A 23,057-nucleotide genomic window follows, 5' to 3' on the forward strand; every position below is an offset into this window, starting at 1 on the left:
TCCCCTCTCTAGCCTGCCAGACCCCACTCCAGATTTACAATTGGATCACTGATGTCAGGATCTGGCCCTTCCCCCCAGCCAGACCCCCCTTGCTCTCCCTTCTCCCCCTGATCCTGCTGGATTTGTTCGGGAGGGGCGGATTTTGCTGTAGGCAGGAGTCCCTCTTTCTGCCTGCCCAGCCTCCCAATTGACGAACCCAGAGAGCTCTGGAGAGCTCAACTCCCTGCACTCTGATCCAGCTGACATCTGCATCAGGGCAGCCCCTGGAAACGCTGCCGCTCCAGCCCAGCTGCCGTGATCCCCACACGGGAGCCCTGTGCTTTGCTGCAGACAGGTAACCCAGGGGCAGGGGAGCCTGGGGGGACGTGCTGGGGAGCAGGCGTCTGTGTAGGTGTGGGGACATCACCGTACCCCAATACCCATGCCAGTGCTCCCCAGAGCTCTCTGAGTGGCTGTTACCCCGCTGCCCTGCCCCAGAGGTGGCTGCAACTCGCAATGGATGAGCTGTCCCTGAGCAACATAATTGTCTGGCTGTTCTCCAGCTGCACCACCCCAGAACTGGCTGCATCTCAGTGCCAGGCAAAGAAGCCTGGCACATACAACGATTTAGGAGGTAAAACATGAAGGGAATTGAGGACCCTCATGTGGGCCCACACTCTTCTCTCTCTCTCTCTTCCTGCTACAGGGAATGGGGCTGTGAGTATTTCAGGAAGGTCACCCTACTGCCTGCAGCTCACATGGGGGATTCAGTTCCCGGCACAATGAGGGGAGATTCATCTTGGGGCTGAGATGGGGAGAGGGGGTGTGCACAGGTGCATATCTGCACAGCGATCTATTATATGGAATGAGAACTATTCACCCATGTGTCTCATGTCCCAACTACACACAACTAAACCAACTGCCCCCTAGTGGACAGAATCAGAACTTCCAGTACTGCTCACATCCAGCAGCAACTCTCCTTCAGAATCGGCGGGCAATGGGGTAGGCAGGCTATAGCATAGGTTGTTGGAGAGCTCTGCTCTCAGATCCAGGGAGGGTCATAGCAGCTTGCAGGCTTCTGGGATGCTGCTAGGATGTGTTGTGTCTGTGGAACTGCCTGCCACTAGATTGTCATTAATGAAGCCTCTCTCTGTTTCTCTCCCTCTAGGGAGGCTGATAGACCGAAAGCTGCTCCTAGGTGAGGGGCATCATCGCACCAGCCATGGTGAGATCCGGGGCCTTCATCCCTCTGCTCCTCCTCTTCCTTCTCCCTGGAGTCTCCCCCGACTGCTACACCGGCACAGCTGAGGAATGTGGTGAGACCACGACCTTCGTGCCCGCGCACAGCTTGGTGGGGGAGGGCATCGACGTGACCACTCTGAAGCGGACGGGGGCCAATCTGGTGGACACCAGCCTGTGGCGCCACCCAAATGGCACCTGCACCCTGTGCAAGAACCGGCTGCAGCGGGCGCAGCTGCACAGGGTACCACTGGCCATGGTGGACTGGAAGGTCCAAATGTCGTGCACCCAGGACCTCAGCAGCTCAGTGAAAGAGTCAGCCGCGGCTGTGGGCCGGGCACTGGCGTGGGATGTGGACAATGACTGGATGTCAGAGCTGGAGCTGCAAGAGGAGCCCCATGGCCCGGCCTTGAGGGGGTCCCAATCCCAGCTCACCAGCTACGCTTACCAGAAGGAGAAGGACGACAAGTACATGTTCGTGTACCAAGACATGCCCTGTGTATTTTACAGGTGAGAATCCCAGGCTAGGCCCCTGCCCCGCCCTGCTCCCTGCAGCACATTGCCTTCTACAGCCCCTGCCACACTGCTCTCTGCAGCCCAGCACCCCCTACTGCTGCAGTGGGGTTATGGGGTAGCACTGACTGCAAGAGGAGAGCGCCTCCTACTGCGCCCCCACCTGCCAGGGAAGCCACGGAGTGAGCTCTGGGGAAGTGGGGCCAGTTTGCTCAGGGAGAAGGTGCCAGGAGTCTCTCTGGTTGGCTCATAACTCCTCTCTCTTTCCCCTCTGGCAGGGTGAGGTTCACTCATGACCCCCCCCTGATGCCCCAGTTCACCCGGGCACTGAGAAGCCTCCCACCCAGGTACGAATCAGCCACATACCGGCCCTTCCTGGCCACGTACGGTACCCACTACATAAGGCAGGCGGACCTGGGGGGCCGCGTGCGGCAGCTGATGGCCATTGAGACCTGCCGGGCAGTGCTGGACAGGCAGACAGCCACCGAAATCAAGGATCGCCTGCGCTCACAGTTCTTGCAAGACCTGGGCTTGAGACAGAGCAGCGAGGGCAGGGGGAGCTCCCAGGAGCCCTACGTGGAGAAGCGCATCCAGGTGACGGGTGGCAACAGCGACTCCAATCTGCTCTTCTCCGCCAAGCAAAACGCCAATTCCTTCTCGACCTGGATGGAGAGCCTCAAAGCCAGCCCCGACCTGGTCTCCTACTCTGTGATGCCCATCCACACCTTGGTGAGAGCGGGCGACCCCAGGCGGGAGGCGCTGAAGCAGGCAGTGAAGAAGTACGTGGCTGAGCGGGGGCACAGGAAGAGTTGCCCTCGTAGCTGCCCACAAGGGGGCCAGGCTGACTCCTTGGATCCCTGCAAATGCTACTGCTCCGGCAACCCCTTCACCAACTCCATGTGCTGTTCACTTGAGCGGGGCATGGCCCGGCTGAAGGTCCATGTGCTGAAGGGCGCAGACCTGTGGGGAGACTACTTGACCGCCACCGATGCCTATGTCAAGGTCTTCTTCCAAGGCCGGGAGCTGCAGACGGACTACATTGTAGACAATAACAACCCCGTCTGGTACAAAGACCTGAACTTTGGGCCAGTGACGCTGCCGACGATGCTGAGGGAGCTGTCCAAACTGGAATTAGAGGTGTGGGACAGCAACCCATGGGAGGACGAGTGCCTGGGCCGCTGCGACACCAACCTCGAGGTCGGCAGGAGCGACACATTCATCTGCCTCCTTGACCACGGCCACTTGGAGTATTCCTACACACTGGAGTGCGGGCCCAACCTGGGGGGCAACAACTGCCATGAGTACGTGCCTGTGAGTGGCTAAGGGGCTAAATCCCAGTCCTGGCTCCCAGCCCCCTGCTCTACCCACTAGCCCCCACTCCCTTTCCCGAGCGTTGCCAAGTCTCTCAAGCGAATAACGCGGCTATGCCTTTCCAAACTCACCCAGCCCATCTCAGAGAGAGTGCAGGGGTGTGTTTAGACAAATCCCTTTGTTGTTTTCAGTAGTTCTAGTTTTGCTGCTTCCAACTGGAAGTTGCACATTGAAACCATGAAACTAATAAATTTGTGTGTACTCTGGCATCTTTTGTTTTTATTTAAAAAGTTCTCCTCGTGCTCACCAGTCACCATGGGCTCTGTTGCCTCCCTATGGCACATGCCTGTGTTGAAGTACATCACGGAGCAGGACAAGGAATTGGCACATCGTATGTATGGAACGGGCAGGCCAGAAAGTTCCCAAATTTGGGGATTTTTTCTTCATTGAACGGGAGTGGGCACTGGAGGATTCTCAAATTCTAATGACGGGCGTCTTCATTGGCACCGGTCGATCACCGAATCCGCTCCACTACCCCTTTTTCAACTGGAAGAATGTGTTGAAGACCCCTAGTACAAAAAAGCCCTCCCCCCAGAAAATAGCTTGCCGCCCCCCCCCCCAACTCTATAAGAATTAAAGCAACTTTTGAAAAAAGCAAGCCCAGTTCCGCCAGTGCCTCCTCTCGGGAACACCCTCCCCTGCTCTCCGGGGCCCCTGCTCACTGCAGCTCTGGTGCCACCCTGGTGCCTGCGATTCTCCCGACCAGACTTCGTCCTTGTAAACCATTAAACTAGGGATTGCACCCCCTGTGCTGCTGTCGGGTCAACTCATTGTACCCCCATCAGTGCCCTGTGTACCCCACTTCCTGCAGCCCCTTTTCCCTCCCCCATGCCAGGGGTTCTGTGCTCCCCATTCCCCCTCCCCCATACCAGGGGCTCTGTTTGCCTCGCATATTAGAGGTTCTGTTTGCCCCCCTCCCCTTCACTCTCTTCCTTCATGCCAGGAGCTCTGTGCCCCACAATCCCTCCCATGCCCCCTCTTCTCATGTCCTTTTGTCCTATCACAGACCTCAGGGTTAAGAACATAAGAATGGCCATACTGGGTCAGACCAAAGGTCCATCTAGCCCAGTATCCTCTCTTCTGACAGTGGCCAATGCCAGCTGCCCCACAGGGAATGAACAGAACAGGGAATCATCAAGTGATCCATCCCCTGTCACCCATTCCCAGTTCTGGCAAACAGAGGCTAGGGACACCATTCCTGCCCATCCTGGCTAATAGCCATTGATGGACCTATCCTCCATGAACTTATCTAGTTCTTTTTTGAACCCTGTTATAGCCTTGGCCTTCACAGCATCCCCTGGCAAACAGTTGACATTGAGGGTTCAGGGCGTTGACAATTTAAATGCCATACGGACACTGGGCAGAGATAACTGGGCCCTTCTGAGATGCTGGAAGGGATAAATCCGGCAGGGGATTGGCTGGCTTGGAGGGGGATGGAGAATGGGACATGGGGCCTTGCCCCTCTCGGGCGTGCTGACTCCAACCCAGCCCCAGGACTGACTCATGGGAGTGGGGAATGGGGCCTTTCCCCTCTAGAGGCCGTTGGCACCTATCTTAACCCAACAGCCACACGCCATTCCCCACCCAAGGGGTGTGTGAGATGCAGCTGCCTCTGGGGTGGAGCGGAGGGGACCTGTCAGGGTGTGGCCATTTCCTTCCCATTTCAAAGGGAACTTCGCAGTCCACATCAAAGCCCCGGGCGCAGGTCGTGCAGGGGCTGGGGCTGGGCTGCAGACGCAGGCAGGATGCTGTGGGCTCCTGGGGCTTGACTCTTTGTAGCCACATGACTCGCGGGCTGCCAGTAAGCGCATGAGAAGAGGCGGCACCGGGATGTGGCCAGAAGCGCCCCACAGCAGACAGCCCTCCGCAGCTCCCACCCCTCCCAGTGGAGAGTAGGAGGATCAAGACCACAGAGGTCAACAGAGCAGGCTGAGCCCTGTGCAAAGAGAAACAAACATCAGCTGGATTGTTTAACAGTTGGGGAAATTGAGACAGGGAGAGGGCGGGGGTAGGCCGAGGTCAGGGAGCTGGGAATAGATCCCAGGAGTCCTGGCTTCCAGCCCCATGATGCTCTGCTCTAACCCACTAGCCTCCACTCCCTTCCCAGAACCAGGGATAGATCCCAGGAGTCCTGGCTCCCTGCCCCACCCTCCTCTAACACAGTATACCCCACTCCCCACCCAGAGCCGAGGAGGGAACTCTAGTGGGTTAAATCTGTGGGGCCTTGTACAGCAGACACAGAAGAAGGAAGAACACTGGGAGCCTTTGCAATGGAAAATAGTCCATGGAGACCTTTATTGTACCAGTAGCGTTACCCCCATTCCCAGCCGGCCCCAGAGCCAGGGGGCTCGTTGGGAATGGGACACAGAGCCATTCCCCCTTAGGGGTTGCCGGCTCCACTCCAGCCCTAGGGCAGGGGACTGACTGGCTCAGATGGGTGGGGAACAGGCCATGGGGCCTTTCCCCTCTAGGGGGCACCAAACTCCACCCTTCCCCACCACAGCTACCAACTGCCCAGGCATCTCCAACACAGTCACCTCCTACCCCGGACCCCTTCTGGCTGGCTTGGGCAGATTGGCTATGGGATTCGGGGCCTTTCCCGTCAAGGGGGTGCTTCTGATACAGCCCCAGGTTGGGGGGGGACTTTACCTTGAGTTTTCATAAGGAACCATCAGGGGCGGGTGGGGGACAAGTGGGTCGAGATGGGCCAGAGCAGCTGGGGTTCCTACAGATCCTGTCTCCCAGAAGACCTGTCAAGGCTGATTCCCCACTCTGGCACGTCAAGTGCAGAAGGTGGGGCCCGCAAGGATTCCAGAAATTAATACTGGCCACTCCAGGCTTGTATTACACTCCCAAGGTTACAGCTTTTCTCCGGGGACTGGAGAAGCATCGCCACCTACTGGTGGATACTGTACTACAGCAGGCCTAACAGGAGACACATTCAGGTTACTTCAGCGATGAAAGACCCTGAAGAGCTCACCCAGCACTGAGATGCAGCCACCTCTGGGGAGGGGCAGCTAGGAAAAGGAGGCAGCAGATTGGGCAGGGATGGGTGTCTCCTTATTAGTGCCTGGCACCTTTGATCTGCACCCCCTGGCCCCTGCTTCCCCCCATTCCCATCAGCCCCTGCTCTGCTGCTCTCCTTGGCCCCTCCCCTCCATCACTCTCCCCATCAGCTCCCAGCCTTAGCACCACCTTCACACTGCCTGTGTTGTGCCAGTGGGGGCCCTCACCCCCAGGCCTTTGCTGCTCCTCTCTTCCCTCACCCACAGCACCCCCTGCTCTTTGTGTTTGTGGGGTATCAGCTGGCCCAACCCCCCACAACAAGCCAGGGAGGGGTCGCTGACCTCCTTGTCTCTCAACTCCTGAGCCAAGCTGCGTCTGACCCACGGGAGGATGAGCCAGTTTTTGGCTCTCCCCATTAACCCAGAAGGGGGTCAGGACTCCTGGGTTCTCTCCCTAGCTCTGGGGGGGCAATGGAGGCTGGTGGGTTAGAGTGGGGGGGGCTGGGAGCCAGGACTCCTGGGTTCTACGCCGAGCTCTTTATTTTGTCCTTAACCTCTAAGCTGCAATGTGGAGTGACATTTCCCAGTTGCCTTGGCGATTGAATGAAACATGGCCCTCCTGGTGTGACGTCACCCTGCACCTGTTCCCCAGCTGCCCCTCCCCAGAGGTGGCTTCATCTCAGTGCTGGGTGAGCACTTTGGGGTCGTTGGTCACTGAAGTAACCTGAATGTGTCTCCTGTTAGGCCTGTTGTAGTACAGTATCCACCAGTAGGGGGCAGTGCTTCTCCATGCATCTCCAGTCCCCATGAGCGGCTCATTTCTTGTCAGTTCCTTCTGTATGTGCAGTAATCTGACTCAGTATAGGAGTGTAGAGAGGCTTTATGATTATCCCCTCCCAGAGCCGGGGAGAGAACCCAGGAGTCCTGGCTCCCAGCCCACCACTCTGACTACCAGACCCCACTCCCCCCCCTAAGCCAGGGATGGAACCCAGGAGGGGGCTGAAGCTGGTGACCTTGAAGTCCCAGCTAGAACTGGGCAAACATGTTTATTAAAAAATACAGATTCATGTTGACAGAAGAAATTTAGGGAATTTGCGTCAACTTCAGAAAATTGTTTCTCACTCCCCCAAAATGATCAAAAAATTTGAAACGTTTTGATATTCCAATTCCAATCACAATCTCCCATTTTATTTTTAAAAACCGTCAAAGCATTTTATTTGACCGAACATGATATTTTTATGTGCTTTCACTTTGCCAAAAAATTGAATTTTTTTCATATTAAGCCAAACTAAAATCTCCCCGCCCCCTGAGTTTTTGGCATCACTCCAAGTCATTCAGTTTGAGGAGGATTTGGCGTAGGGAAGGACCAGGGGCTACAGTGGATCATAAATTGAATGAGTGAAGACTGTGATGCAGTTGCAAAAAAGCCTTTAGGAAAAATGTGGACACACTAGGAAAAGTGCAGAGGAGAGCAACAAAAATGAGAAAAGATTTAGAAAACCTGACCTGTGAGGGAAGGTTAAAAATCTGGGCATGTTTAGTCTTGAGAAAAGAAGGGGGACTCGAAAACAGTCTTTAAATATGTTCAGGGCCGGTATAAAGAGGACGGGGATCAACTGTTCAGGTCGGACGAGAAGTAACGGGGTTAATCGGCAGGACGGGAGATTTAGGTTAGAAGAGAGCAGGAAAAGCTTTGATCAGCACAGAAAAGGCCCCTCCCCTGCATTTCTACCCGGCTGTCGCCTTGTAGGGCCCTGTCTTCTCCCCGTACACCCAGCAAGGTCCAATGAGGATTTATGAACCGGCCTCTCGCACAGCTCTGCCTTGATCTCTCTTACAGAGACAGAATCCCAGTCTAATGCAAGGGGCTCAGAGCTCCCTTCAGAGGTTCCGTCACCACTGGGTTGACCAGTGCTCCTGTGAGCCAGCTACGGGGATCAAACGTTATCTTACTGGTGGGTGTCCCTATCAGATAATGCTGGAATAGAATTTTGCTGGATCCAAAGTGGGCCAGGCGCTGGGACCAGCTGCCTGCCAGCAGACACCCCCATTGTTCCTCCATCAGCTGCAGCCGCGGCAGGGTTTAGCCGTAAATCGCTATGGCAGATATTAAGCTTTTCACCCATGGAACCTCGGCACGTGTCCTGATCCCTGCTTTTTGCCTAGCGTCCGTGAGGGCAGCCGCGGCTGAGCGAGCCAGGCCTAGTCTCCTTCCGATTGTCCTGGTGGCACCTCCTGGCTCGGATATGCATGATTCAGAAGGAGAATGGAACGGGGAATGAACAGATCAAACCTGGGGGGTTGGAACTGAGGCCGGATTGGTGGACAAAATCAGGAGCGGGGGCTATTTTGGCCACTGCCCCCTTTGGAGAGAACTTTGGAGAGGCGATGAAGAGGCCGGGTGGACAGATGGGAGCAAGTTTCACCATCAGGGCAGCCACCTGTACCGTCTCCTGGACTCCACCAGGTAGGGTTCCTGATTCTGGTTGGCCGCATTCCTGGAGGTTTCATCACATGACAGAATCTTTAATGAAAGATTAATCTTTAATTCCTGGACATACCCTGCCCCCCATCGTTCCCCCCGGCACTCACATTAGAGACAAACACCTCCGTCTCACCGCTTTCCAGCATCTGCTCCTGTTCTTTGTCCAACACCACACCGCTGTCAACTGCCAAGGGAGTAAGGGACTGGGTCAGCTCCCTTCTCTACCCTCTAAACCCAACTGAACCTCCCAGAGCCAGGGATAGAACCCAGGATTCATCAGTCCCAGCCCCCCCGCTCCAAACAACTCCACTCCCCTCCTGAAGCTGGGAATAAAACCCAAGAGTCCTAGCTCAAAGCCCTCCCTGCTCTATCTCATCAGCCCCCCCTCCTGTATCCGAGGCTAGAACCCAGGAGTTCTAATTCTTAACCTCTACGCGGCAATGTGGAGTGACTTTTCCAGTTGCTTTGGTGATTGAATGAAACCTGGCCTGACTTGTATTTTGTAAAAACAAATGATAAATGAAGCACTATTAAAAATGTCCCGTGTTGCAAAAGGTTTGATTCTTGTGTGATCGGCGCATGTGGCTCCCTGTGTGCAAAGATTGTTCCCCAAGTGCTCTGCCCCAGAGGTGGCTGCATCTCAGCACTGGGCAAGCCCTCTTGGTGTGACATCACCTTGTGGCTGTTCCCCAGTTGCCTCTCCCCAGAGGTGGCTGCATCTCAGTGCTGGGTGAGTACTTCAGGGTCATTCATCACTGAAGTAACTTGAATGTGTCTCCTGTTAAAGAAAGTGTAGATTCAAATGAAGTAAAAATCTTAAGCGAATCCACAGGTTCCATAGAGTCTCTATGGATAGAAATTTCATGCTCTAGTAAAAATATAACATTAGGGATCTATTATCGACCACCTGACCAGGACAGTAATAGTGATGATGAAATGCTAAGGGAAATTAGAGAGGCTATCAAAATTAAGAACCCAATAATAGTGGGGGATTTCAATTATCCCCATATTGACTGGGAACATTTCACTTCAGGATGAAATGCAGAGATAAAATTTCTCGATACTTTAAATGACTGCTTCATGGAGCAGCTAGTACGGGAACCCACAAGGGGAGAGGCGACTCTAGATTTAATCCTGAGTGGAGCGCAGGAGCTGGTCCAAGAGGTAACTATAGCGGGACCGCTTGGAAATAGTGACCATAATACAATAGCATTCAACATCCCTGTGGTGGGAAGAACACCTCAACTGCCCAACACTGTGGCCTTTAATTTCAAAAGGGGGAACTATACAAAAATGAGGGGGTTAGTTAGACAAAAGTTAAAAGGTACAGTGACTAAAGTGAAATCCCTGCAAGTTGCGTGGGCCCTTTTTAAAGACACCATAATAGAGGCTCAACTTCAATGTATACCCCAAATTAAGAAAAACAGTAAAAGAACTAAAAAAGAGCCACCGTGGCTTAACAACTATGTAAAAGAAGCAGTGAGAGATAAAAAGACTTCCTTTAAAAAGTGGAAGTCAAATCCTAGTGAGGCAAATAGAAAGGAGCACAAACACTGCCAACTTAAGTGCAAGAGAGTAATAAGAAAAGCCAAAGAGGAGTTTGAAGAACGGCTAGCCAAAAACTCCAAAGGTAATAACAAAATGTTTTTTAAGTACATCAGAAGCAGGAAGCCTGCTAAACAACCAGTGGGGCCCCTTGACGATGAAAATACAAAAGGAGCGCTTAAAGATGATAAAGTCATTGCGGAGAAACTAAATGGATTCTTTGCTTCAGTCTTCACGGCTGAGGATGTTAGGGAGATTCCCAAACCTGAGCTGGCTTTTGTAGGTGACAAATCTGAGGAACTGTCACAGATTGAAGTGTCACTAGAGGAGGTTTTGGAATTAATTGATAAACTCAACATTAACAAGTCACCGGGACCAGATGGCATTCACCCAAGAGTTCTGAAAAAACTCAAATGTGAAGTTGCGGAACTATTAACTAAGGTTTGTAACCTGTCCTTTAAATTGGCTTCGGTACCCAATGACTGGAAGTTAGCTAATGTAATGCCAATATTTAAAAAGGGCTCTAGGGGTGATCCCGGCAATTACAGACCGGTAAGTCTAACGTCGGTACCGGGCAAATTAGTTGAAACAATAGTAAAGAACAAAATTGTCAGACACATAGAAAAACATAAACTCTTGAGCAATAGTCAACATGGTTTCTGTAAAGGGAAATCGTGTCTTACTAATCTATTAGAGTTCTTTGAAGGGGTCAACAAACATGTGGACAAGGGGGATCCGGTGGACATAGTGTACTTAGATTTCCAGAAAGCCTTTGACAAGGTCCCTCACCAAAGGCTCTTACGTAAATTAAGCTGTCATGGGATAAAAGGGAAGGTCCTTTCATGGATTGAGAACTGGTTAAAGGACAGGGAACAAAGGGTAGGAATTAATGGTAAATTCTCAGAATGGAGAGGGGTAACTAGTGGTGTTCCCCAAGGGTCAGTCCTAGGACCAATCCTATTCAATTTATTCATAAATGATCTGGAGAAAGGGGTAAACAGTGAGGTGGCAAAGTTTGCAGATGATACTAAACTACTCAAGATAGTTAAGACCAAAGCAGATTGTGAAGAACTTCAAAAAGATCTCACAAAACTAAGTGATTGGGCAGCAAAATGGCAAATGAAATTTAATGTGGATAAATGTAAAGTAATGCACATTGGAAAAAATAACCCCAACTATACATACAACATGATGGGGGCTAATTTAGCTACAACGAGTCAGGAAAAAGATCTTGGCGTCATCATGGATAGTTCTCTAAAGATGTCCACGCAGTGTGCAGAGGCGGTCAAAAAAGCAAACAGGATTTAGGAATAATTAAAAAGGGGATAGAGAATAAGACTGAGAATATATTATTGCCCTTATATAAATCGATGGTACGCCCACATCTCGAATACTGTGTACAGATGTGGTCTCCTCACCTCAAAAAAGATATTCTAGCACTAGAAAAGGTTCAGAAAAGAGCAACTAAAATGATTAAGGGTTTAGAGAGGGTCCCATATGAGGAAAGATTAAAGAGGCTAGGACTCTTCAGTTTGGAAAAGAGAAGACTAAGGGGGGACATGATAGAGGTATATAAAATCATGAGTGATGTTGAGAAAGTGGATAAGGAAAAGTTATTTACTTATTCCCATAATACAAGAACTAGGGGTCACCAAATGAAATTAATAGGCAGCAGGTTTAAAACAAATAAAAGGAAGTTCTTCTTCACGCAGCGCACAGTCAACTTGTGGAACTCCTTACCTGAGGAGGTTGTGAAGGCTAGGACTATAACAATGTTTAAAAGGGGACTGGATAAATTCATGGTGGCTAAGTCCATAAATGGCTATTAGCCAGGATGGGTAAGAATGGTGTCCCTAGCCTCTGTTCGTCAGAGGATGGAGATGGATGGCAGGAGAGAGATCACTTGATCATTGCCTGTTAGGTTCACTCCCTCTGGGGCACCTGGCATTGGCCACTGTCGGTAGACAGATACTGGGCTAGATGGACCTTTGGTCTGACCCAGTACGGCCTTTCTTATATTCTTATGTTATGTTCTGTTAGGCCTGCTGTAGTATGCTCCCCAATCTGGGTCTATACTGATTATGTACTATGTATGTACCTTGTGAACCTTGTAACCAATACATGTAATCTCTCATAACTCAAGCCTGACCCCAGATGTACAGTACCTTCTTCCTTAACTTGTGTACATTTGATTTTAAACATTAGCTTTAATAAAAGTTTTAATATGCACCAATAGGTGGCGATGCTTCTCCATGCATCTACAGTCCCCGGGAGCTGCTCCTTTAACATCAGTTCCTTCAGTATGTGTAGTAGTCTGACTCAGTGTTGGCATCTAGAGAGGCTTTATGATTATCCCCTCCCAAAGCCAGCCATAAAACTCAGGAGTCCTGGCTCCAGCCCCTCCTCCCCACTCTAACCCACTTGGCCCCACTCCTCTCCCAGAGCTGGGATAGACCCTACATGGGCCAGGGCTGGGGAGCTCAGATTCCCAGCCTGAACTGGGCAAAAGTTTTCAAATTTTTTATTTTAAATGCAGAGACAGAGAAATTTTACAAATTTGTTTCAATTTCTATAAATTCTTTTCGTCCCGTCCCTAAAATGGTCCAAAATCTTGAAACATGTTGATACTTCAATTCCAGTCAAAATCTTCTATTTTATTTTTAAAATCCCTCCACCTCTAAGCATTTCATTTGACCCAACATGATTTTTTTCCTGTGTTTTCACTTTGCCAAACAACTGGTTTTTCTTTCTTTTCAGGTTCACCGAAAACAAAATTCTCCCCCCTGAGTTTTTGGCACAGGCAGCCAACCGCATGAAAATCAGTTTTTCACATCACTTCAATCATTCAGTTTGAGGAGGATTTAGTATCAGGAAGGACCTGGAGGCTACAGTGAATCGCAAATTGAATATGAGTCAAGAGTGCGATGCGGGTGAGAAAAGAGTGAATTTTCTGGTGTGCACAAACAGGAGTGTCGTACGTAAGAGGTGGGAGGTAATTGTCCTGGTCTACTTAGAACTGGTATGGCCTTCGCTGGAGAACTGTGCTCAGGTCTGGGAGCCGCACTTTAGAGAAGATGTGGACATACTTGAGAGAGTCCAGAGGAGAGTAACAAAAATGAAAAAGGTTTAGAAAACCTGACCTGTGAGGAAAGGTTAAAAATCTGGCCATGTTTAGTCTTGAGAAAAGAAGGGGGGACTTGGGAACAGTCTTTAAATATGGTCACGGCTGGGATAAAGAGGACGGGGATCAATTGGTCTCATTGGCCACAGAAACCAGGGCAAGAAGCAACCGGTTTAATCTGCAGCCAGAGAGATTTAGGTTAGATAGCATGAAAAACTTCCCTGCATTCCTACCTGGCTATCGCCCAGTAAAGCCCTGTCTTCTCCCCATATGCCCAGCAGGGTCCGATAAGGATTGACAAACCTGTACCTTGTGCAGAACTGCCCTGATATCTCTCTCACGGAGACAGAAACCCAGTCTGAACACACTCTCACACACACATTAACAGAGCATGTCTATGAGGACTGGGTTAATCAGCACTCACAGGTTGACCCCTTATATGTCCCTCAACTCAGTAGGTTGGGCTGAGCAGCACTTCCAAGCTAACACCCTCATATGCCCCAAGTTCAGCACGTCCCTTTCCCCACTTTTACATTACAATTGTACTGGTAGTAACCCACTTCATAAGCAAACCCCACAGGATTTTTCAGCACTGCACGGTGTGACGTTGCACTCCTCATGATTTTATGAAAATATGCTAATAAGTGTGAATGTAATGTAACTGGAATATGCTTCATACAAGAGGTTTCTTGTAAGGCATCATTACAAAGCTTATAACAGGGGTCGGCAACGTTTGGCACGCGGCTCGCCAGGGTAAGCACCCTGGCGGGCCGGGCCAGTTTATTTACCTGCTGACGCGGCAGGTTCAGCCGATCGCGGCCCCCACTGGCTGCGGTTCGCCATCCCGGGCCAATGGGGGCGGCGAGAAGCCGTGGCCAGCACATCCCTCGCCCGCGCCGCTTCCCGCCACCCCCATTGGCCTGGGACGGCGAACCGTGGCCAGTGGGGGCCGCGATCGGCAGAACCTGCCGCGTCAGCAGGTAAATAAAACTGGCCTGGCCCGCCAGGGTGCTTACCCTGGCGAGCCGCGTGCCAAACGTTGCCAACCCCTGGCTTATAATCTACAGTGTGTTCATCCTATTTGCATGAATGTATCATTCTTGTATCTGAAACTAGAAGTATGAAATATAACTCTGAGGTTCTATTGTAATTATGCAAAGTGTGGGCCATTAATGGTGGTTTCGAATCTTGATGGCGCCCATCAACTAGGACAATTAACTGTGCATGGCTCTGTTTACTTGCAAGCCTTCCTGTGAATCAGGCCAGGGAAGAATGAAGGCTTCGGGTCTCACAGGACCTGTGACCATGTCACCTGGTTCTGAAATCCATCTTAAACCTGGTGCTTTTCCATTTAGAAGGAGGGGTGGGGACCCAGAGAGACAGAAGATTCCTGCCTTGTTCAAAGCTATATAAGGGGGTGGAACAGAACAAAGGGGCTGCAGCCATGAGAAATCCCCTAGCTACCACTTGAGCTGGAAGAAGGACTGTACCAGAGGAAAGGATTGGGCCCAGACTAGAAAGGAGTCTAGTCTGTGAAAGAAGCTTATTGGAACATCTCTGAGGGTGAGATTTTATCTGTATTCAGTTTCTTAATGTATTAGGCTTAGACTTGCGTGTTTTGTTTCATTTTACTTGATAACTTACTTTGTTCTGTCTGTTATTACTTGGAACCACTTAAATCCTACTTTTTATATTTAATAAAATCACTTTTCCTTATTAATTAACCCAGAGTAAGTAATTAATTCCTGGGGGAGCAAACAGCTGTGTATATCTCTCTATCAGTGTTATAGAGGGCGGACAATTTATGAGTTTACCCTGTATAAACTTTATACAGAGTAAAACGGATTTATTTGGGGTTTGGATCCCATTGGGGGCTGGGTATCTGGGTGCTAGAGACAGGAGCACTTCTTAAGCTGTTTTCTGTTAAGCGTGCAGCTTTGGGGGCCGTGGTTCAGACCTGGGTCTGTGTTTGCAGCAGGCTAGCGTTTCTGGCTCAACAAGACAGGGTACTGAAGTGTCAAGCTGGCAGGAAAAACGGGCTCAGAGGTAGTCCCAAGGAGGTTTCTGTGACCCAACCCATCACAGTGGCGTAGTCGGCAGTATCTGTACACAGCTGATTGCTTTGAGACACTGGTAGTGATTTTAAGTGAGTTTTAAGTGTGGTGGCTGGAGAACAGACAAAGTGGTTACTGGTTTGTTATTTTCTGTTTGCTTATTTCAGGTAACGGAAATAGGGACAGAAAAGTAAGCAAATAAGTGAAGATCAGAAGAAGTTAGAATTGCACAGGTTGAAAATTGCCCAGAAAGGCTGAACACTGGGTGCTGGGAAAGTCTCTGTTAACTAAGAAGCCCCTGAGCTGAGTGCATCTCAGTTTCAGTGAACTGCAGACGGGTGTGGCCCAACCTCTGGGTCTGTGCTGAAGCTGACTGGAGTGTCTAACTCAGCAAGACAGGACTGGAGGGGCACATGTTCTGGCAGGAAGGGGTTCTCTGTGGTATCCCAGCTCATCGAGTGATGGTCTCAAGGGAAGACAAATGGAAATTGATGTGCAGTTTGCCCAGAAAAAGGCTGCCATGAAGACAGAAGCAGCTAAACAAAGGGCTGCACACCAGGAAGCACTGGACTTAAAAGACAAAGAGATTGAAGCACAGAAAGATGCCCAGGAGGAGAAGAAAAGAGAACTGGGTAGCAGAAGCCCTCTCCAGAAAACCAGAATGTTAAATGTCCTGCCTCTGCCATGGACAGAGTCCAAGTCTCTGGCAGTAAGTTCAGGTGGAGTGTGTGATGGTGCACTCTGTATGATTTTATGAAAATATGCTAATAAGTGTGAATATAATGTAACTGGAATATGCTTCATACAAAACATCTCTTGTAAGGTATCATTACAAAGTTTATAATCTACTGAGTGTGGTCATCCTATTTGTATAAATGTATCATTCTTGTATCTGAAACTAGAAGTATGAAATATGACTCTGGGGTCCTATTTTAATTATGCAAAGTGTGGGCCATTAATGGTGGTTTCGAATCTTGATGGCTCCCATCAACCAGGACAATTAACTGTGGATGGCTATGTTTGCTTGCAAGCCTTCCTGTGAATCAGGCCAGGGAAGAATGAAGGCTTGGGGTCTCACAGGACATGTGACCATGTCACCTGGTACTGAAATCCATCTTAAACCTGGTGCTTTTCCATTTAGAAGGAGGGGTGGGGACCCAGAGAGACAAAAGATTCCTGTCTTGTGCCAAAGCCATATAAGGGGGTGGAACAGAACAAAGGGGCTGCAGTCATGACAAATCCGCTAGCTACCACCTGAGCTGGAAGAAGGACTGTACCAGAGGAAAGGATTGGGCCCAGACTAGAAAGGAGTCTAGTCTGTGAAAGAAGCTTATTGGAGGGTGAGATTTTATTTGTAATCACTTTCTTAATGTATTAGGCCTAGACTTATGTGTTTTGTTTCATTTTGCTTGATAACTTACTTTGTTCTGTCTGTTATTACTTGGAACCAGTTAAATCCTACTTTTTATATTTAATAAAATCACTTTTCCTTATTAATTAACCCAGGGTAAGTAATTAATTCCTGGGGGAGCAAACAGCTGTGCATATCTCTCTATCAGTGTTATAGGGGGTGGACAATTTATGAGTTTACCTTGTATAAACTTTATACAGAGTAAAACGGATTTATTTGGGGTTTGGATCCCATTGGGGGCTCGGTGTCTGGGTGCTAGAGACAGGAGAATTTCTTAAGCTGTTTTCAGTTAAGCGTGCAGCTTTGGGGGCCGTGGTTCAGACCTGGGTCTGTGTTTGTAGCAGGCTAGCGTGTCTGGCTCAACAAGACAGGGTACTGAAGTCCCAAGCTGGCAGGAAAAACGGGCTCAGAGGTAGTCTCAGCACATTAGGTGGCAGTCCCAAGGGAGTTTCTGTGATCCAACCCATCACACAGGGGTCTTTAGCTTAGGCACAAGGAGAGTTGCTGCAGAGCGAATGGGGAAGCCAAAAACACTTAAGAGAGACTGGGGGTCGGGTTCTCACCTCTTTGTGAAACTTGAATCGATTGGGTTTCCCAGGTGGTTGTGGTAGATGAGGGTCTGGATCAGAGAAGTGGCCCCTTGATGGGAAAGGCCCCGAATCCCATAATCCACTTGCCTGAGCCAGGCAGCAGGGGGGCAGGGTGGAAGCTGACTGCGTGGGGGACACCTGGGCAGGGGCTGGCTGTGGTGGGGGAGACCGGGGTCTGTTGGCCCCTATAGGGGAAAGGCCCCATGTCCCATTCTCACCCACCTGAGCCTGCCAAGCCCCTGCCCTGGGGATGGAGTGAAGCTGGCACCCCTAGAGGGTAAAGGCCCCATGTCCCTTTCCAACCAGCCCCTCAGCTCTGGGGCCGGACAGGAAAGGGAATTTGGCCAATGGGTACAGTAAATGTCTCCATGGCCTAGTTTCCATTGCAAAGGCTCCCAGTGTCCTTCCTTCTTCTGTGTCTGTCACACAAGCCTCACAGGTTTTACCCACTAGGGTTCTGTCCTGGGCTATGGGAGGGGAGTGGGGTCAGTGGTTAGAGCAGGGAGAGCTGGGAGCCAGGACGCCTGGGTTCTATCCCAGCTCTGGGAGGGGAGTGGGGGCTGGTGGGTTGGGAAGGAGGGGTGAGGAGGCAGGACTCCTGGGTTCTATCACCTGCTCCCTGACTGTGACCTTGGCCCACCCTCTCTGTGCCTCCATTTCCCCATCTATAAAAGAATCCAGATGGTAATTGTTTCACTTTGCACAGGGCTCAGCATGACCGCTCTGATGTCCCTCTGCCCCCAAAGCTGTGTTGGCCTCTGTGGTCTCGATTCTCGTACTCTCCACTGGGAGGGGTGGGAGCTGCGGAGGGCTCTCTGCTGGGGGCGCGTCTGCCCACATCCTGGTGTAGCCTGTGCTTACCTGCAGCCTGTGACTCATGTGGCCAGTAAGAGTCAGGCCCCAGAAGCCCACACCATCCTGCCTGCGTCTGCGGCCCAGTCCTGGCCCCACGCATGGCTGGGGGCTTTGATGTGGACTGCGAGGCCCCTTTTGAAATGGGAAGGAAATGGCCACAACCTGACAGGTCCCCTCCGCTCCACCCCAGAGGCAGCTGCATCTCACACATCCCTGGATGGGGAATGGCGTGTGGCTGTTGGGTTAAGACAGGAGCCGGCACCTCTAGAGAGGAAAGGGCCCATTCCCCATCCCCCTGACTCAGTCAGTGCCCCGCCCTGGGGCCAGATTAACCCCTACCAGCATCTCAAAAGGACCTGGTCATCTCTTCTCCCATGTTCCTCTGGCATTTAAAATGTCAATGCCCTGACCCACGGAGAGAAGATGTGAGAAGGGGGGAAACACAGAGCCCCTGGCATGAGGGAGGGGGCACACAGAGCCCCTGGCATGAGGGAGGGGGCACACAGAGCCCCTGGCATGGGGGGAGGGGGAATGGAGGCACACGGAGCCCCTGGCATGGGCTGGAGCTTTCTTGGCCTGGCTGGAGAGCCTCAAAGCCAGCCCCGGCCTGGGCTCATACTCCCTGGTGCCCACCCACCCCTGAGGGATCTGACTTTCTCATACCCGTGGCCATCACTTCCAGAGCGTGTCCGGCTGAGCAGTTCTCACTGACCTGGCCTGTTACACAGAGATGTGAATGGCCCACCTTAGGATGCCACCCTAGTAGCAAGCACGCTTTCCCTCTGCCGTCCGGCCGTGCGTCGGGGCCCGGGTTAGGAGGGGAAGGCTGTTGAACTTTCCCCCACTTTATGCTCTGCGTGATTTCTGGTAAATGCAAAGTAAAGGCTGGGAGCCAGCAACCCTGAAAAACTTTTACTTCCAGTTTCCTATTGGCTCTTTTTCTCCATCGTACAAAGTAAACCCACCTATCAACGTCCCGGGCAGGGGGGAGGGTGGTAGCCCACCCACAACTGAAGGCTCCGGCACCAGCCCAGGGGGAGAAAACACTAACAAAGCCCAAGGTTCAACTAAATTCAGGGGAAAACAAATGATCAAACAGGAGCAGGAGGTTACAGGGCCATGCCTCTCATGGCCGTCCCTAGGGGGGTACAAGGCCTGGGACAACCCCCCCACCCTCCCCACCCCAGGCCCTGCCCTTGCCCCTTCCCGTCCCTACTCCACCCCTTCCCCTAAACCCTCACCCCTGCTTTGCCCCCACCCTGCTTCTTCCCGCTCCTGCTCTGCCCCCACTCCACCCCTTCCCCCAAGTCCCCTCCTCCGAGTGATGCTGATGAGGAGGCAGCCAGACCCCTGCTGCCAGTGCCAGGCCACCCCACACACACACAACCCTCTGGGCCGCCCTAGGCCCCACATGCCCCCCAAAGCACGGGGCCTGGGGCGGTTGCTCCAAACCATCCTATGGACAGGACGGCTCTGACTGGTGCCGACGTCTAGTTCTGCGGCAGCCACTGAGAGGGTAGGTCTCTTCATGGAGCTCTTGCTGCACAATCCCCAACTAGGGGTAGGGGTAGCGGGGTCCCCCTCAGGGCGCCGGAGGCTGCTCCTGGCAGGAAGCACCAGGATTGGAGACCTCCTGCACTACGAGCGGGGGACAGGACGGGCCTGGGTGGATCCCCTGGTGCTTGGTCGTTTCATGGGGCTCTCCACCCCTCATACATCTTGGCGGGTGCTCCCGGAGGTGAGGGCAGCCTTACCGCCTGCCTCTGTGGCTTTCCTTGAGTAGGATCTGTGAGAGGGAGCTCCCCGCCAGCCCCCAACCCTGCCAGAGGGACCTTATTATCGGGCCCCTGCCCTGTGAACCCCCCGACCCCCGACCCACTCCCTCTCACAACTTGAGAATCCTACATAATCTGCAGCTGGTTCGTTTCTGAATCACACGAAGGAAGCATCTGTGCACACTCGTGCTCCACACATTTCATTTGCTCACCCTCGTGTCCCACCCCAATACGTAGAGGCGGCACCTTGTGCCATCTATAGAGGGTGAGGAACCCCGGTGAGCCAGCCTTTATTCCACCTGGTTCTGCGGCCCGCCAGGAATATCAGCTGATGGCTCCATGAAGGTACTTGGACATTTCACACCTATCCCAGGCACTTGCCCTTTTCTGGCAGGAGGGAGACTGCACCAGGTTGCAGACCCCTCAGATGGAGAAAAAAGAGCTGCCGTTCGTACTGGAGCCTTTGGGGGAGGCAGAGGAAGTCGTGCACCAACAAAGGGCCTGGAGATGGAAGACTTGGACTTGTGTGCAGCGGCAGACCAGGCCCTGTCCTTCCTCCTCTGAGGGAGACTGAGAACCCTGCAGAGACCCAGTGCAGTCCTGGCCAGAGAAACTCCAGAGCTACCTTCTGGAGCTGGGCCAGGAAATCCAGGGCCAGGCTCAGGGTGTTGAGCCGGTGCCAGAGCATGGGCAGGACTAGCTGGTTGAGCACCAGTGCTTTCCTGCACAGGAAGAGGCCCCGGAACAGTCCAGTTCACCTCCACAGCTGTTCAGCCACCCTTTCCTCCAAATCCTGCCTGTTCTCTGATGGAGAGGGATGGGTGGAGGAAAGGTGAATGCTCAGAGAGAGTAGCAGACCCACACTCTACTGGATGGCCTGAAGCGTGGGTGGGAGGGAGCTCGTCTGCCACCTGTTCCTGACCACCAGGTCAGAACTCTTGACTCAGTTGACCTGGGAGGAGGAGGCTGCTGATTAGATAGCCTGGCAGGCCTCCAACCGCACCAGGGCGCCTGGGTCCTGCACCACGAGAAGCACGTCAGTGGCATATGCTGACAGGACCACCCACAACTCCAGCTCATCGTCCAGAGCAGATGGAGGAAGGGCTCAATGGCCAGAGAGTGCAGCTGGCCTGACAGCTGCCCGGTTCGGTCAGGGACCAGTTGAGCCTGACCACACACTCCGTGGAGACGCACAGCACGTGGAGGAAACCCACAAACAGTGGCTCAAACTTGAACGCCCGCAGAGTGCCCAGGAGATACCCATAGTCCACCCTGTCGAACGCCTTCTCCTGCTCAGGGACAGAAGGGCGAACAACAGACTGTCCCTACACATGAGCTCAAGGAAGTCCCCGAGTCTGGCAGTGTGGACCCCAGTCACCAGGGCCATCCTTAGGGGAGGTACAGGGCCCACAACAACCCCCCCTCCACTCCAGGCCTCACCCCCACTCCACCCTTCTTCCAAGCCCCCACCCCACCTCTTCCCACACCTGCTCCACCCCCACTCCACCCCTTCCCCCAAACACACACTCCGCCTCTTCCCATCCCTGCTCCGCCCCACCCTGTCCCCAATCCACCCCTCCCCCCAAACCTCCACCCTGCCTCTTTCTAGCTTCCACCCCCTCCCCTGAGTGACACCTGGAGCCAACAGAGTAGGGTGGGCTGGGGCCAGATCGCTTGCTGCTGCTAGCACCAGGGCCCCTGCTAGCCCCCCAGGTCACCCTGGACCCCACATCTGTAGTAGAAAAATCCTATTTTAGTTTTGGTATGAGCTAGTTAGAATGAAGGATAATAAATAATGTAGTATGTATTAAATGTATTGATGTATTCTGTAATTATAATTTGATGTACCCTGCCAGCCACCTTTTCTAAAAGCAGGAAGGAACGGCCTAGTGTGCCATTGGAAAAGATGCATCAGCCAGAATCTTGTGTCTGAAGCTGATTTCAAGACAGGAATAGACCCTTATGGTCACCACTTTGTTATAGGTTTAAAGTTAGCTTTGTGAAAGAAGCAGAAGATTCTGATGATTGGTTTCTTTAAATTGTAACTTGATGTTACTGCTTAAATGTTCATGCTGTTTCTGTGTAAATCAATCCTGTTTTATGTGTGAATGAGGGATGTGTGTTTTAGAAGGTAAGTGTGAATCTAACTGGCCATTAGGTTAGTCCGAGCTACAGACTGGTACCTATAACATCGACTGGCGGGACAGTGCGTGTGTCTGAGTGTGTGTGCGTTTTTATGTGAGCATATGCTAGCTGCTTTACTACGGTATTCTTAATAAACGCGGCACACTGCCTTACCCCTTGAAAAAGATCCTGTGTGCTTCTTATAAGCATAACACATCCCCCTGAAGCATGGGGCCCCCCAAAGCGTGGGGCCCGGGGCGGTTGCCAATCACAGTCAAATGGCCTTCGCTATGACCGTGTAGGCTCTGCTGAGGAGTGAGATGGGACACCAGTTCCAAAGGTTGTGGTGCAGAAGTCCCCCTCAAAGGTAGGCACGGCTCGCCTGCATGACAGGGGTAGCACTCTGCTCCCTATGGACTCGTCCCAGACAATGGCAAGGTCCAGGCCGAGGACGTCCCAGAACACCTGGTGAATTCGACGGTCAGTCTGTCCATGCCTGGAGATGGATCAGTGGGCATGAGACAATGGGCTTCTGAGAACTCAGCCAGAGTGAGAGGCAACTCCTGCCAGTCCTGGTTGCCCGCGCTGACCGTTGGGAGTCCATCCCAGAGCACCTCGCAGGTGTCACGGACTCACAGGTTGTGCCCACTCTTGGCCCCGTGCGGTCCCTGGGGGGGACCCGCTTCAGTGTGACAGCCCTTCTCGGGCGTCCACTCTCTCCCAGGGTTACCTGCTCCCGCTCCTCTCTCTGCCTGTGTACAACCTGGCGGGGGAGGCCATTGACATGACCATGCTGGGCGGACCCCAGCCTGTGGTGCGGCCTGAACAGTCCCTGCAGCCTGTGCCAGAACCTGCCACAGGGAGGCCAGCAGCAGAGGCTGCCGCTGGCCATGGTGGACTGGAGGGTCCACCGCTGGTTCAACAGAACCTCGGCAGCTCAGGGGAAGAGTCAGCCGTGGACGTAGCCCAGGCAGTGGGGTCAGATGTGAA

The 23,057-nt window shown here is 52.2% G+C and overlaps 1 protein-coding gene and 1 pseudogene across 1 annotated transcript; both read left to right on the forward strand.

Moving 5' to 3' along the window:
* Nucleotides 1–23,057, forward strand: part of LOC135877976 (RING finger protein 112-like) — a 1,138,053-nt pseudogene that overhangs the window by 338,432 nt on the left and 776,564 nt on the right.
* LOC135877421 (perforin-1-like) lies at nt 1,202–3,054 on the forward strand. The gene is made up of 2 exons (XM_065402851.1): nt 1,202–1,728; nt 2,010–3,054. The coding sequence occupies exons 1-2, from the start codon at nt 1,202–1,204 to the stop codon at nt 3,052–3,054; spliced, it is 1,572 nt and encodes a 523-aa protein (XP_065258923.1).

This window comes from Emys orbicularis, chromosome 4 (genome assembly GCF_028017835.1).
Source record: "Emys orbicularis isolate rEmyOrb1 chromosome 4, rEmyOrb1.hap1, whole genome shotgun sequence".
In the NCBI taxonomy this organism is placed as follows: domain Eukaryota; kingdom Metazoa; phylum Chordata; order Testudines; family Emydidae; genus Emys; species Emys orbicularis.